At 38.8% G+C, this 13,680-nt stretch overlaps 1 protein-coding gene and 1 long non-coding RNA gene across 2 annotated transcripts; one reads left to right on the forward strand and one right to left on the reverse strand.

Annotated features, from left to right (window-relative positions):
• Positions 1 to 2,798: 2,798 nt before the first annotated feature.
• Positions 2,799 to 8,202, reverse strand: LOC138043407 (uncharacterized). The gene is made up of 6 exons (XM_068889666.1): positions 7,847 to 8,202; positions 7,713 to 7,775; positions 6,669 to 6,815; positions 5,968 to 6,069; positions 4,617 to 4,794; positions 2,799 to 3,432 (listed from the first exon to the last, which is right to left on the reverse strand). Exons 1-6 carry the CDS (start codon positions 7,850 to 7,852, stop codon positions 3,152 to 3,154), a joined length of 777 nt encoding a protein of 258 aa, XP_068745767.1. The 5' UTR covers positions 7,853 to 8,202; the 3' UTR covers positions 2,799 to 3,151.
• A 1,307-nt stretch (positions 8,203 to 9,509) lies between these two features.
• Positions 9,510 to 11,855, forward strand: LOC138041477 (uncharacterized). The gene is made up of 5 exons (XR_011130838.1): positions 9,510 to 9,524; positions 9,780 to 10,197; positions 10,529 to 10,698; positions 10,791 to 10,869; positions 11,547 to 11,855. It is a non-coding gene; the product is annotated as an uncharacterized lncRNA (long non-coding RNA).
• Positions 11,856 to 13,680: the final 1,825 nt, after the last annotated feature.

Raw genomic sequence — 13,680 nt, forward strand, 5'->3', positions numbered from 1 at the left:
GCTAGGCATCTTGTCAGCTCTAAGCCAGCACAACTGGGTGTAAATTTCGTCGATGTGAACGGTGTTGTCAGCGTCCCACGGAGTGATTTTAACCTGGCTCAAGTTGTTGTACAGTGCACACAGACGACCTGAAAATTCTATGAAAGACAAAAGCGTCTAAGACGAGAATTTTTTTTCCGGGCACAGGAATAATTGGAACGAGACTAAGAAGGGCCCATTGTTAAATTGCAACGTGCCTAGCTTGAAGTAAGACGGTGCTAACTGTTGTTTATTCTATGTGGTTTATTGGGGACAGCCTTCGAGTGCAACCGCAGTGGATCATGACAAAACCCTTTGACGGAACAAAGCAGTCTTGCTAATAGCAATAGAAACCCAAACGATTGGATCAGGAGGCCGTAAAAAATCTTAATCAGGGGAGTATACAGGGTGAGTATACTAAACTCAATTGTTCCTGGTCTACCGTAGACAAGAATTCGGTCTGAATTTGGCTTTCAACCATTCGATTTGAAAATTTTACAGTAGTCGGTAAGTTTGCCTTGCTTTTTTTTTTTCCTACTATAGGCTTCTAAGTCAAAGCAACTAGGTTTACATTTTGTCGATGTGCACGGTGTTGTCAGGGTCCAACGGAGTGATTTTAGCCTAGGTGAATGTTAAATTGTAAGGTGCCCAGTAAGATGGTGCTTTCGTGAGCGGTTTATTAGCGACAGCCGTTGACTACAACTGCAGTGTGGCATGGCAATACCTTTGAAGGAAAAAGGCAGGCTTGCCCAAAACCATAGAAACGGAATGGGTGGATCAAGAGGCCGAAAAAAAAGTCTCAATCAGGAGAGTAAATAGGATTAGTAGTAAATTCAAGCGGCCCGGTTTTTGCATCGATTGGTGATGATGTGTCTATGTTTATATTGACATTAGGAAAGTCCGGCGCTAAAGTTGTTGGTTTTCAGTTTCACGCCATTCAAAATAGATCAAAATAAAAGTCAAAACCACTCAATAAATTAAATCCAGAATCTGAGAAAAGAAAGAAGGTAACTAGGCAAAAAATCTCGCCAATATTCATGTCACAGCAATTTTTCTTAAACAAGATATATGGAGAAGCGTTTTCCGCAAACGTAGCGGCCGGAAACTAACAGAAACATCTGTCACTGAGTTTGCTACAAAAGCGTAAATTTATCTCTCGAGGAACTAAAAACATTAAAATAACACTTTTTCTAATACAAGAACGGTTCGTTCAGATAGCCAAATTCCCCGAAATAAATCCCGAAATAGGTCACTTTTTAACCAACTCGGCCGTCATGTAAATGCTACGTCACGCAAAAGTTTAGAAATTCCGGCAAGCGTTTTCTATCACAAAATCAAGACCCATTCGGAACAAAAATTTATATGAATAGTAGTTTTCAGCTGCTCTTACACATCATTGAAGTAATATATCGGGTAGTCCCCTTCGCAGCCGTTATTAGAGTCGCCACGCACCGATCCTCCCCACTAACGGCTGCTCACTCGAGCTCTGCATTCCTTTCCTAAAATTGACCAATAAGGAGCAGGCTTCCATATTCTGGAAACCTGGTCTTTGGTGGCAAATGTAACGAGAAATATGACTGGCGGGCTGCTAACAAGTACATGCATGTTATTGGGTCTCAGTAACAAAGGGAAAGGAATGCAGAGCTCGAGTGAGCAGCCGTTAGTTGGGAGGATCGGTGCGTGACGACCCTAATAACGGCTGCGACGTAGACTATATATCTGGAGGATGAATAGTTTTGTAGTTTGAATTTTAGTGACGTCTTGTGAAAGCCAGCAACATGCACGGATCTTGGCGTTATCTGACTTGTCGAGAACATGAGCAAAACAGTGATCCAAGAGGAACGAATACTGTCCAAGGTAAAGAGCCTCATTATAGTTTTTTAATTTGTAGTCAAATCCTCGCGAAATAAAGGCTATTATCAAACATTTTAAAATTTGATTTATCTGTTCTGCTCTACCAAAAAACAGGATGAGTGTAACAGAGTTAATCCACTGAAAAGTTTCATTCTCAAGGTGATCCTTCCCAAGTTATCTCCAGACATAGTGACAAGTTCCAGTGCAAATATTATTACCACGCCCGTTGCGTCACGATGTTTTCTTGGAAGAGGAAAATGTGAATAATACCGCTTAGGCTGTCCACGGAAGTAATTTACGCTCCACAAATTTAGCTGTTTCTAGACCGTCTTCTTGACAACAGAAACGGTCTAAAATAACTTCAGAAGGATTAACTGAAAACAAGGCCTATATGGAAGGGAAAGCTTAACTTGAAGGCATAGCTTTCAAGCCACAGTTTTCATTTAGCAAAACTGGCAGAGAGAAACACGGATTTCATAGCCTTCGGCATGAATAAATAAATTCTGAATAAATTTTAGAAGCAGCGTGTAATTGTTGTTAGTAACCTTTATTCCATTCGCAAAACTTTTGAAAGTTATCGTTAAATACTGCACTGAAACGCTTCGCCAAGCGCATGAAGTTTTGCACCCTTTTTGTACTGTCTTTTACTTTCGTGATGACCGATTCCACTTCGGAATCTTTGCATATCCCCGTCAGAATAGTTTAGAATTAACTAAAGTCTTATTAATATGCTGTTTGCCGTTTACCGATAGCTCGGTATTCAAAGGATTAAAACCACTTATATTGCTTCAAAATAGAATACATGCTCGATAATTCTTAACGAGGGATTAAAGTGACACAAATTCGGTAATCAATCCACATTTTTAGTGAATCACATTCAACGTACATTTCCGACAAAAAAAGAAACGAAAAGAACAGACCATAGATCAGCAAAGCACGTTTATTTGTTTCGATTTTACATAGCATTTAACGCACCAAATTTACAGTTATCGTAGTACTGATCAGTTCTGAGCAATAAAAAGTCTCTTTCAACTTATTTTAGGCTTTAAACTACACGCTTTTTTCACGTATTCTCTTTTACGCCCATTGCAACAAAAAGCCTAAGAAACAAATTGATCGAAAACGCATCTATCACGAATCTTTCTCTTTGTTTCCAGATTTCTACTTAATAACACAGTCGTAAGTAACTACTCTTTAGAGCTGACAGAAAACCTTTAAACGGTGATATGAAGCTGTCAAACATATTCGTTAAACTGAGCTGATGAATAACTCTCTTATTTTATGTTGCGCATATGTAGTCGCAACAGGTAGGAATCTTGTAACTTTTACGGACAGATCTGCAATTATCTTGCAGTCTTCCGAAGGCCAACTGATCATGGCATGTAACATAATAATACATGAAAGTTAAAAATGCTCTCTGCTCAAACTTGCACTGCAAGTCCCAGTGCTCGTCAGGACGAATGCAACCTCCTTTAATTACATTTTCAAAAGGATCTCTTCCAAGCGCTTCAAGGCAGAATTGAAAGTTTGATTCAACACTTTGACGGCTGTTTCGGATGACTGAAATGTAAAAGACAAACAAAAGCGTTATATTCAGGAATCATTTCAGGATCTCAGGTCTCAGGCCTGGAGAGAAATAGCTGTGCAGCCAGGGAGGGGAGGGAAGATTCGAACAAAGGGGTGTTTCTTCTATGTGTACTAGAGACCAATGGATAAACCTTATACATAACTGCCGGGTTTACTTCATTCAGATCTTATAGACGAATTTATCTTCCTTAGTCTACTTTTTTTTTTTTTTTAACTGCATATACATTCATTAACTTTTTTAAGTGAAATTGGTTTTCTCTGGTTGATTCATTTATTATCAGGGTTAATGAAAAAAGTTGTTTAGCAAACCTTTAAAAGTGCACTTTTATTGAAAATACCCCTATATGACAATCTCGTTCCCAGAGCCCACGTGTCTTTTGGTCTTGGCGCTGACCAAAAGACACGTGGGCTCTGGGAACGAGATTGCCTATCTGACCGAGAGGTGGCCGGAGGAGATGCGTAAAATGACCCTATACCGTTATATACTGCTTTATATGAATGTTCAAAAGCTGCTAAACATTTTCTACGCCTAAACGACTAGCTTAACTCCTTGAGCATAGGAGAAGAGCGCTATAGAAATAAAGTTATTATTATTTAGGCGTTGCTAACCTTTACGCATTACGTTATTAATTACGTTCAAGACATTTCAGTCTCGTCAGGATCGGGTATCGAATACAAGACGAACCCGAATGGTGGCTAATTCGATAGCAAGGCGTAACCACCGGCCACAACACATGACATCATTACGTCAAGGAACACATTTTCGATTCATTTTCTGCGCCTAAACGACTAGCTTAACGCCAGAGGCTACTGTGTACTCTTAACTTAGAACAATGTTAATTCGTTCAAGACGTTTCGGCTGGTGCTTGAGCCTTCCTCAGTTGAAATATTAACATGAGTACAAGTGATTCAAAAAGCAGCACGTCGAAAGCGCCCTTAGCAAAATTCTGTGTAAAAGTTTCAAGAAAACGTAGCGTGAGAATTGTAGACTTCTGGGTTGGCGATGTAGTCATTTCCAGATTACCAATAGTGAGTGTCAGACCATTATCTTACAATGTTAATTAGCTCATGATTATCACTACTCTATTGAATGCATGTTGTTTGATTGAGCACTAAAGAGATTAATGTTAGCAACACATCAAAACTTGTCTACTTACAGCTAACAGTCTCGTTTCCATCGTTTGAGCTGACTTTGGTGTTTGTCGTGTTATAAATGGGAAAAGCTTCGCAAAAGTCCAAGATCTCCTTCGTAAGAAGAAGTTTGCTAGCCTGTCCATTTATCATGACAACAGTCGACTCTGTTACGACAGGAAGATCATCAGCTAAAGACGACACCTACAAATGTAAAACGTTTGATCAACTTAAATCTAACCTCTGCGTCTGAGCAATTTAAAGCAGGATAGAATTAATTCCGCGTCGCCTTTATTTGCTTGTTACAATTTTGCTTTAAATTGTTTTTTTTTTTCTTGTAGTGACAAATGCTGTACGAATTTCCGAAGAAAATGCAAGGTCAAACAGGCTGTTCTTGACTAATCATATCGGAAGTCATTAATCCGATTTAAACTCAAAATGAACATAACTTTTAAGAACCCTCTCAAACTTTATATGGCATTTTTCTTCAGTTTGTCTTTTTTTGCTTTTGACGGGATTCGGGTGAAGATCTTGTACAAAGCGTAGGAAACAATTGAAAAGAAACTGCACCGTGGGATATACCTATGACATTTAATTTTTATTTAATTAGCAGTATTTCTCTTTGACTTCCCTCTACGGTGGAGGCACAGTTAGTACAGTGCAATGTTTAAAAATCGCGGTAGTAAACATCAAAAACAAAAAAAAAAAAAGAAAAACAGGTTAAGACTGTTATGTTGAAAGGCTCTTGACCCAGCATCAATTACATAATGGTCGCTTCTACTAGGTAGCTGCAGGCGCCACATAAGTTCCTTTTTTATTATATAAACACCAGTGAAATACTAGGGGAGCTTTCGCGCGTAAACATGATATCTTCACATTTGAAAATAACATGTTATTTCACACGTGAAGATAAGATGTTTCCACAAGTCTTAAGATTGCTATTGCTATATTTACATAATCTCTTAAGGTGGCTCGAGACAGTTTCCAGCACTTATATTTTGATGGGTCGTAACAACCACTCTTTATCACTTTATGCAACAATCACGGTATCAAAAAGCCGGCCAACCATTGGTGAACACGTTGTTTTTATTTTCGTGACACAATAGGTTACCATAGCAACATTATTACTTGCTAAAAACACCCTTTTTTACACTGTATAATTCAAAAACGGCACGGTGAAATTCTTTTACATTATCACCATTTGATAAGCATAGTAGGACGCAACTTTTGGCAGAGTTTAAAAAAATTCTATAGGTGGGTTTCAGAGCCACCTTAAATTTTCGAAAATTTAAGGTGGACTTGAACTTGGACAGGTATTACACCGAGTTCCCTACAATAACTATGGGCAAAGCTTGAGCCCGGAGCTAGAGTATTTACCCGATCGAGATCAGCTTTCAGCTGCGATGGTGGAGAAATAGATAAGTCCAGTTCTGAAATGTAGCAGATCTTTCGGGACAGAATCCTGGTAACAGTGAGACGCTGCAGACGCAAAATGTGTAAAAGTTAATGCTGTAGGTTTTCCAAATTAAAAGGAGATGTACAAATGTAACTTTTGAGCAAGCTTTTGGAACTATGCAAGATCCCTGTATGAAGCAAGAGTTTGAATGAAGACCTTATAGTTGGTGTGCTATCAAGATCGTGCCCTTTACTTAACTACCTTCTTATTGCGAATTTATTTAGGGCATTGTAGAAGAATCAAGACTGTTCTAATTATCAATGGTTGTTAAGCTAAATTCTAATCAAATATAACAATGAAAATCACATTGGGCCAAATAAATGAACTTTCGATTTAATCAATGTCAGCTTCAACATTCGCAATGTAATGTAAATAAGCAATTCTTAATGTAAAATGTGAGGTTAGTAATAGTGCAAATCAATATATTTTGGATTTTGCTTTACGTATTGTTATCTAGTGGAGTAAGACGAAAATAAGGTATGTAAATAGTGTGTTTTGTAATAAAAATAAAAAAAAAAGATAAGAAAAAAGAGCTTTAATCGCGACGACAAAATTTCAATATATAGTTCAGGACAATACAATCATGCTATCTAGAACTCAGAATAATACCCTCAAAACGTACCTTTTTAAAGTCATGGTAGAAATCAGCGCCCTCGACGTTATTGTGAGCGGGAACTCGGAAAACCTCGACGTCTTCCTCTTCATCGATTTCGATTCTCTCTGTGAATTTTGTTCCGTTCTCCTCAAGTGCCATTTGATAGCGAATAACCTAGAGAAACAGAAGCGCCTTAGATTGTCGGAGTCCAGAGATATTCCAGTCTTTACGTGTAGTATGTAATTATGTGGTTATTTCGTTATTTTTAATACCTTTATATTCCTTAATAGATAATATTTTTAATCGTACTTTCATTCTGTTAGCTAAAACACAAAATGTTCACAATTTGTTGGTTATCTTAGACATAACAGCACAAATCTTATTATCGTTACAAACAAGAACTATCTAGTGAAATTAAGCGGACCACAGTTTGTGATTTAATTAGGTAGTACATAACTTGTTGGAATATCATTCCAAATTAAAGCTTACGCTGAAATTTGCTGATTGACTACAACAATCCAATCACTTCAATCTATTGTAGCCATTCCCGCCATGGAAAGGACAATGCGATCAAATATTCTTAACCTATTGTATAAATCCTTGCAAATAATTAAATAGCTTATCGCCATCAAGGTGTTTATGAATGTCAACACAATACTCGATTTTCCAAAATACAAGCCGTTCTACCTTAAAACTCCAGCCATTCTTGGAAGAAATCAAATGGACCGAAAATTTCCACTAATAACTATAGAAAATTTGATTATACTTCTTAAAGTTGTACTTGAAACCCCGTAAAATGCCGATCTATTTCGTCACTGGCGCCCCGGAAATGCAAAACGTAGTTTTTAGTCAAAAGGAGAGTGCCCAACAACTAAATAACTGACCAACATAACTGTGCACATCTAAGGCCTATTTTCTTTGTGCAAGGGAATTTTATTTTATCTTAATTAGCTTAAGGGGCTATTGAACACTAGCTAACACTCAGCCCGCTAACAAAAATAAAGACATATTTAAGAAGAGTGCAGAGCAGTCTGTCATGTGTACATGGACAAAGTGAATGTTATAACTAACCTCTCCCTGTGTGAAGGGCAGAAGGCATAAATACGCCAGGCCGAGAACTGCAAATGAGGAGATCTAGAGAGCAAAACAAGAAAACTAAAATGGAACACTATCCGCTAGAAGAAACGTAAATTAAGACAACTTACCTTCATAACCAGACACTATCTGTCGCGGTCGTGGGGTGACTATCTGAGCAGATAGTGAGCAGAAGAAGGTACGACGGCACAACTTCAATATTCAGCTCTCGCAAAGTTATGAGATTTCCTGAGAGAGGTTCTATTTTATAGTTTTTTCGAGTAAGCACACAGTACAGCCCAGTACTAATGATTGACAGATGAGATCTATTGAACATTTCCCTTATTTCCTTAATTAAGTTCTCTTTTTTTTATCGCTGAAGGAAGTGTAATTGATCTTGTCCTGAAACGAGGTTGAGATACAACATAAGGAAGCTAAAGCAGAGAAAGAAAATGCCCAGAAATGTTTATCTTGCAGGCTTGTAATTAAAGCAGGGATATCAATTACCACCTAACAAGCCTAGGATATTATGGGCACTATAACCTGAAACGCGGTTTGTCATACAAATAAAACCAACACGTTTGGTCCTGCAAAGGGGATGAAAATTGTCTAAAGGACTTATTATTATTATTATTATTATTTTATTTGGTTTGTTGAAAATCACACATAACAATTTAGCGTGAAAGCTTCATATGCAGCAAACAAATAACGCATTGCAACAGTGGTGAGAGTTGTACACTAGTGTAACAACTTACTTGCATGGTCTTTTAAAAGTTACGCGTTGTGAGGCTTTATTGAACAAGGTGCACATATTGAGTCGCATTTTTCTTAGTCCATTCTGTCTGCGAAAGATTGTTTGCAGAGAGGCGAATTGTTTTAATTAAATGAAAAAAAATTCAATCAAACGTGCTCTCTGTCAGCGCATCGCAAATTGCTGGAGGAGTTAAGGTCGTGACTTAACAAAAAAAAAATCATGGATTATCTTATGTCTTTTTTTGTGCTAATGGAGAAAAAAGAATAACATATCAAATGAACAGGGGAGAAAAGGAGTTTAAGCTTCTTCTGCTACACACTCTAGTTCGAAGATGGGCTTTTTCGTTTTGCTTGGTGAAGCATTCATTTTTTTATCGGGAACTTGGCTATATATACGAAACGACATGATCCCACTTGTTTGAGCCACTCGCAAGCTAATGTACATGCATTTTACCTAGATCTTCTATCCTGTCTGTCCGGACGCATGTCACGCTATCGTCGCTTTAGGTCTTGACAATTTTCGTTAGTATCGATGCATTGTTTCCCTCATAAGTGATGGTGTTCTACGGTGCTTAAAACGTGCCGAATGCCGTAGAATTTTCCAGAACTCTTGAAATCGCCTAAACACATTTTACTCGTTCTTTTCTCCTATATGACAATTTTTTGTGCACCGATGAAAAGGTTACAATGTTGGCATGGCTTGATGTTTGTCTGTCCTAACCGATAAAACAGTATCAGGGGCGTAGCCAGGATTTTTCAAGGGGGAAGGGGGTCATACGGTGCCAAAGCGAGGTTCCTCACCAGATTTTCATGTCGTTTTTACCACCTGTCACCTGTTGTAGGTTGTTTGCTCAAAACATGGCTTACAAGGGGGGGGGGGGGGAACGGGAACCCCACGACCCCCCTGTTGTCGGCATACATTTTGATGGGCGCCACGGAACAGTTGGGTCAGGATTATGATGGAATCAGTGCTATTGCATGTCTATCAGCATGGTGTTTCAGTATATAATAACGGCTGCGAAGGAGACTAGCTTTTCGCCTGCTAAGAATGCAGAAGTAAGTGTAGCACAGTATTTTCCATAGCATGCAAAATGGATGATTTATTCATTTTTTTTAAAGCAAAGCACGCGGCGAGGACATAACCTCGTATTAGCGATGTTGCTTTAAATAATTAGATCAGGTGCTCGAGATTTCTATCGCGTGATAGTGGACGAGTAAACTATCGCGCATAGAAATCGAGCCCGAATAATCTAATTGTTTTAGTATTAAGCCTACTAGGCGTTTAAAACGTTATTTTAATCCTCTTCACAGACACTTCGAGAACACCAAGAAGCGGCCGTCATTTTGTTGACAAGGGCACTCTGCCTCGCGAGTAGCTAAACCAATCAGAGAACGGCAAGCATGATAAAGCGCTAGCAGATTGATAACAAATATAGACCGTAATCAAGCCAACCAGAAGGGGGAAATTTGAACTTCATGACCTGCAATTAGCAGCCACAACTGCAAACTAGCATTATTTCTGTTTCACTATGGAAGCCTCTTTCTCCCACTCTGCATGTACTTTCGCTTTAAGTGATAGAATTAACAATCCTCACGGATGACATGGGTGAATATCAGTCCTCATTTCAATTATTACTCTAAATTCATGAGTCACAGAAGAAACTGGAAGCAGACTAGCTACGACATTTTGCTCGCTCAAAACCAAAAGTTTCATTGTTTCATCAAGAAGGTGAGTTGAAAGATTGTCGTCAAGGTTGCTTGATTTTTGTTCATTATAGTCTCTCTACGTCGTTAATATTTTCTTTCTTTTTGAAACATTACTTGAGAACGTGATCGAAATGTTACGCAATCAGTCACACAGAGGTTCTTGGCTTTAATTCTACAAAGTTAACAAGGAAGAATTTCCAAATGTCATTCAGTATTGAGTAACTAATATCATTACCCTGATAACCTAGTCTAATCCGCTTTGACCTCCAAGTATTGTAACCTCCCTTTGTTTTGAATTAGTGACTTGAACACATTTCAGTTAACAGGTGCATTGTTCAACATTTCCTTTTCAGCGACAACGGAACCCCAGTAAGTGAATAAATAAACGAGACACCCTCGGTCCGTTTTCTAACGACGCAGCGATACTTCACACAAGTTAAAAGGACAACTGCGTGGAAATCCTGAAAAGTCTGTACAGCAGCTTGAGGAGATCCCGGCTACATACAGGACTTGCTCAGAAATGGCAAGTAAAAATACAAAATTGATATCATGAGTGTTTTAATGTTCCCAGTTGTGCTCGATAGTGATTGGACGTCCTTTTTTTTCTTTTTCTAGGATTCCAAGGCTGTCTCATTGCTCTTGTTTATGGTCTGCATCACGGCCTGTTACTCTTCTCATACAAAGACAGTTACAGGTATGTTAAGTCGTGAATGTCAGTCTAATTGCTAGCAGCCCAATAAAATCGACGCTCAGATATATATAAAGCAGTGATTTCCAAAAGTCTGATTTGATGGGGCGTCCAATTGTAAAGGCTATAACCTATGCTCTGAACTGGTCATTTCTTCTATGGCTTAGTTTTTGTCAGAACCCCAAAAAATTATAAACTGAAGCAAGCGCGCAGTAGCGGTTATTTTTCAGTGAAAACGTGCGTTGCTAACGCAGCCTGATACCTGAGGCAATAAAGCTCAGTTACTTGGGGTAACTTTTTGATTTCACAGCGTGAAATTGGAGCTAAAACAGTTTGCTCTATTGTTCAGCAACAAATGAAACATTACATTGTGAAACGGCACTGTTGCATATTTGAAACCATCGTACTCGACCACACAGTATTTCTGTATGTTCCAGAAATAATTGTATCAATACACTTCAAAAATCCAAAGAGCGGCAACTACCGCAGCCTTTGTTAAGATAACAATATCTAAAGTCGCCGTTTCGTGTTGAACGTCCGTTTTGACTGCTTCAAAACCAAGACCTGGTCAACAAGGCAATGTGATTGACAAAAAAAAAATCTATGTGCCTTAACAATCTTTCCTTAAATATGCTTCTGCTGGTTACCGAGCCTGCTATTAATGATGTCTTTTTTTTCTGCAGTATCCGCTGGAAGCTTCAATTTCTGTCCTGGCTACGCACTCAATCCCTTTTTCAATGTGCGCGGTTCTTGTCCGCACCCTCCCTGGGCTGTTACGTGCCATTTTACACAACTTGTTAAATGTCCTCCACAGTCAGGCGGTATTACTTGGACCTGCACTGTTACAGTGCGCCCATCTTGCTGTTACTATGTGTGTAAATAACAACTTTGTTCAGAAGTGTTTTGTCCGCTATATCAATGTATGACTCAGTGATAAATACAGATTGGTCTCTACAGTAATAAGCGTTAAACGTCCAGAATTAAAAACACTTTTACTTTGTGATGTAATAAACCACCATAACATGTACAAATACTTTGTGTGATCATTTATACTTCATTGTTACGCATCAGTAAAAGGCACTGCAAAAGATGTGAGGCGGTTGGGGGCAGGAGGGGGGGGGGGAGGAGCGAAAATTAAAAATAATCATTACGCTAGGAAAAAAAGAGAAGATGAAAAACATTATGTCCGCAGTGGGCAACGCAGGGGCAAAAATTCTGGTTGAAGAGAAGTGCACCTTCATACTAAGACTATGAATTTAGTCCAAGAAATAGCCACTATAAATTGATTAGTTTCATTGCGCCCAGAAGCTTCCGATAGATTTATAATTAAGTTATCCCAGAAGACAAAGATGAAAAAATTCTAACGTGAGCATACCGAAGCATTCCGGCCTATTTTATGATTGCGTACAAACTGCCTGGCGTAGACTTGAGTCTCCAGTTCCAATTTCAGCTCTTTTCTATGCTATGACGTGGACCTAAAGCAACTTTTGGCGATTTTAATGGACCTAATGGCGCAGCAATAACGGATATGTACAAAATTGTCGAAAACACTCTTCGAAATTACGTTGAAGATCCAACTCATCATTCGGGAGGCTACTCTTTTTCTTAGGGGGGAGGGGATACAAAGAAAAAACACGCTCTTCCTCCTTGGACTGTACTAGCCGACATTGCTGCTGGCTATTTTAATAAAAGTCTGGGTCTCAAAAACAAATATATCCTCTATTCTGTTGGAAAAGGAAACTTTTCGCACCAGATTGAAACAACATCAAAAGCTCACCTATAAAGCCAGACACGGTACAACATCTCGTTTCTCATGGCCGCTCCATGTTTTACTTTGCGGGGAACAGAACTCGTGATTCACCCTCGGTTGGCTGCAGCTGGTCACTTTAAAGTGCACCTAATTCCAATTTTTCTCGCTAAAACGAATCTACTTGTTATTTGAAATACTTCGGCGAACAAAAAAGCTCTTGGGATTTGGATAAATCCTCAATTTTCTGTGCCCAGACGAAATCTCGAAAACAGCTCCAAAACACCGTCATTTTTGTTTCACGACCGAGATTGACAATAGTAAAATTAAAACGTAAACGATCGTTGATTTTGTCGAACAGATCGAACAAGCGAGTAACTTTGTGAGAATCATTGAAGAACTCTCAGTGAAATTAACGTGATAGAAACATAGAGAACATGTTTTCTATCTCTTTTAGAAAACAACGTGACGAAGAAAACGAAAACAACTTGTTAACTTTGACTATCAAAATGTAAATTCTCATTGCTCGCGCAATCCATACATCAACAGCGCGTTCTAGTTGTGTCTCCACCGCGCGTAATTTCTTAGGAATGTTTTCTAATATACTTTTCTAAATACATTCTCCGTGTTTCTATCGATAGAAACACTCGTGAAGGTTTGGGAGAACTCGAAAAAGCTGTGGAAACACTCACCTGCTGATCTTACAGCATTTCTTGTTCTCGCAGACTTTCACTCGTGTCTTCTATTTGACAATTAGACTACGAGCCCGAGTTTTCTATGAGCAGATAGTCAACGAGGCGCAGCCGAGTTGACTATCGCCCCGTAGAAAACGAGGGCGAGTAGTCTAATTGTTTTAGTATAAATTTACAATGACATAAAAACGTAAAGTAACGGTTAGAAAAAATGTTTCATTTTGTTTACGTCAACAATTCAAAGGTTTCAAACACTGCGCGCGATGTGCACTGAGGTGTGGAACGCATCACGTGCTCAAAAAGTTCACAAGTTCATTCAGCTCACCGATTTATTCAGCCGAGCGAAAATGCAAAGATGGAGCTCTTTTTTTAAAAGCA

The sequence above is a fragment of the Montipora capricornis genome, chromosome 3, assembly GCF_036669925.1.
Source record: "Montipora capricornis isolate CH-2021 chromosome 3, ASM3666992v2, whole genome shotgun sequence".
Lineage (NCBI taxonomy): Eukaryota > Metazoa > Cnidaria > Anthozoa > Scleractinia > Acroporidae > Montipora > Montipora capricornis.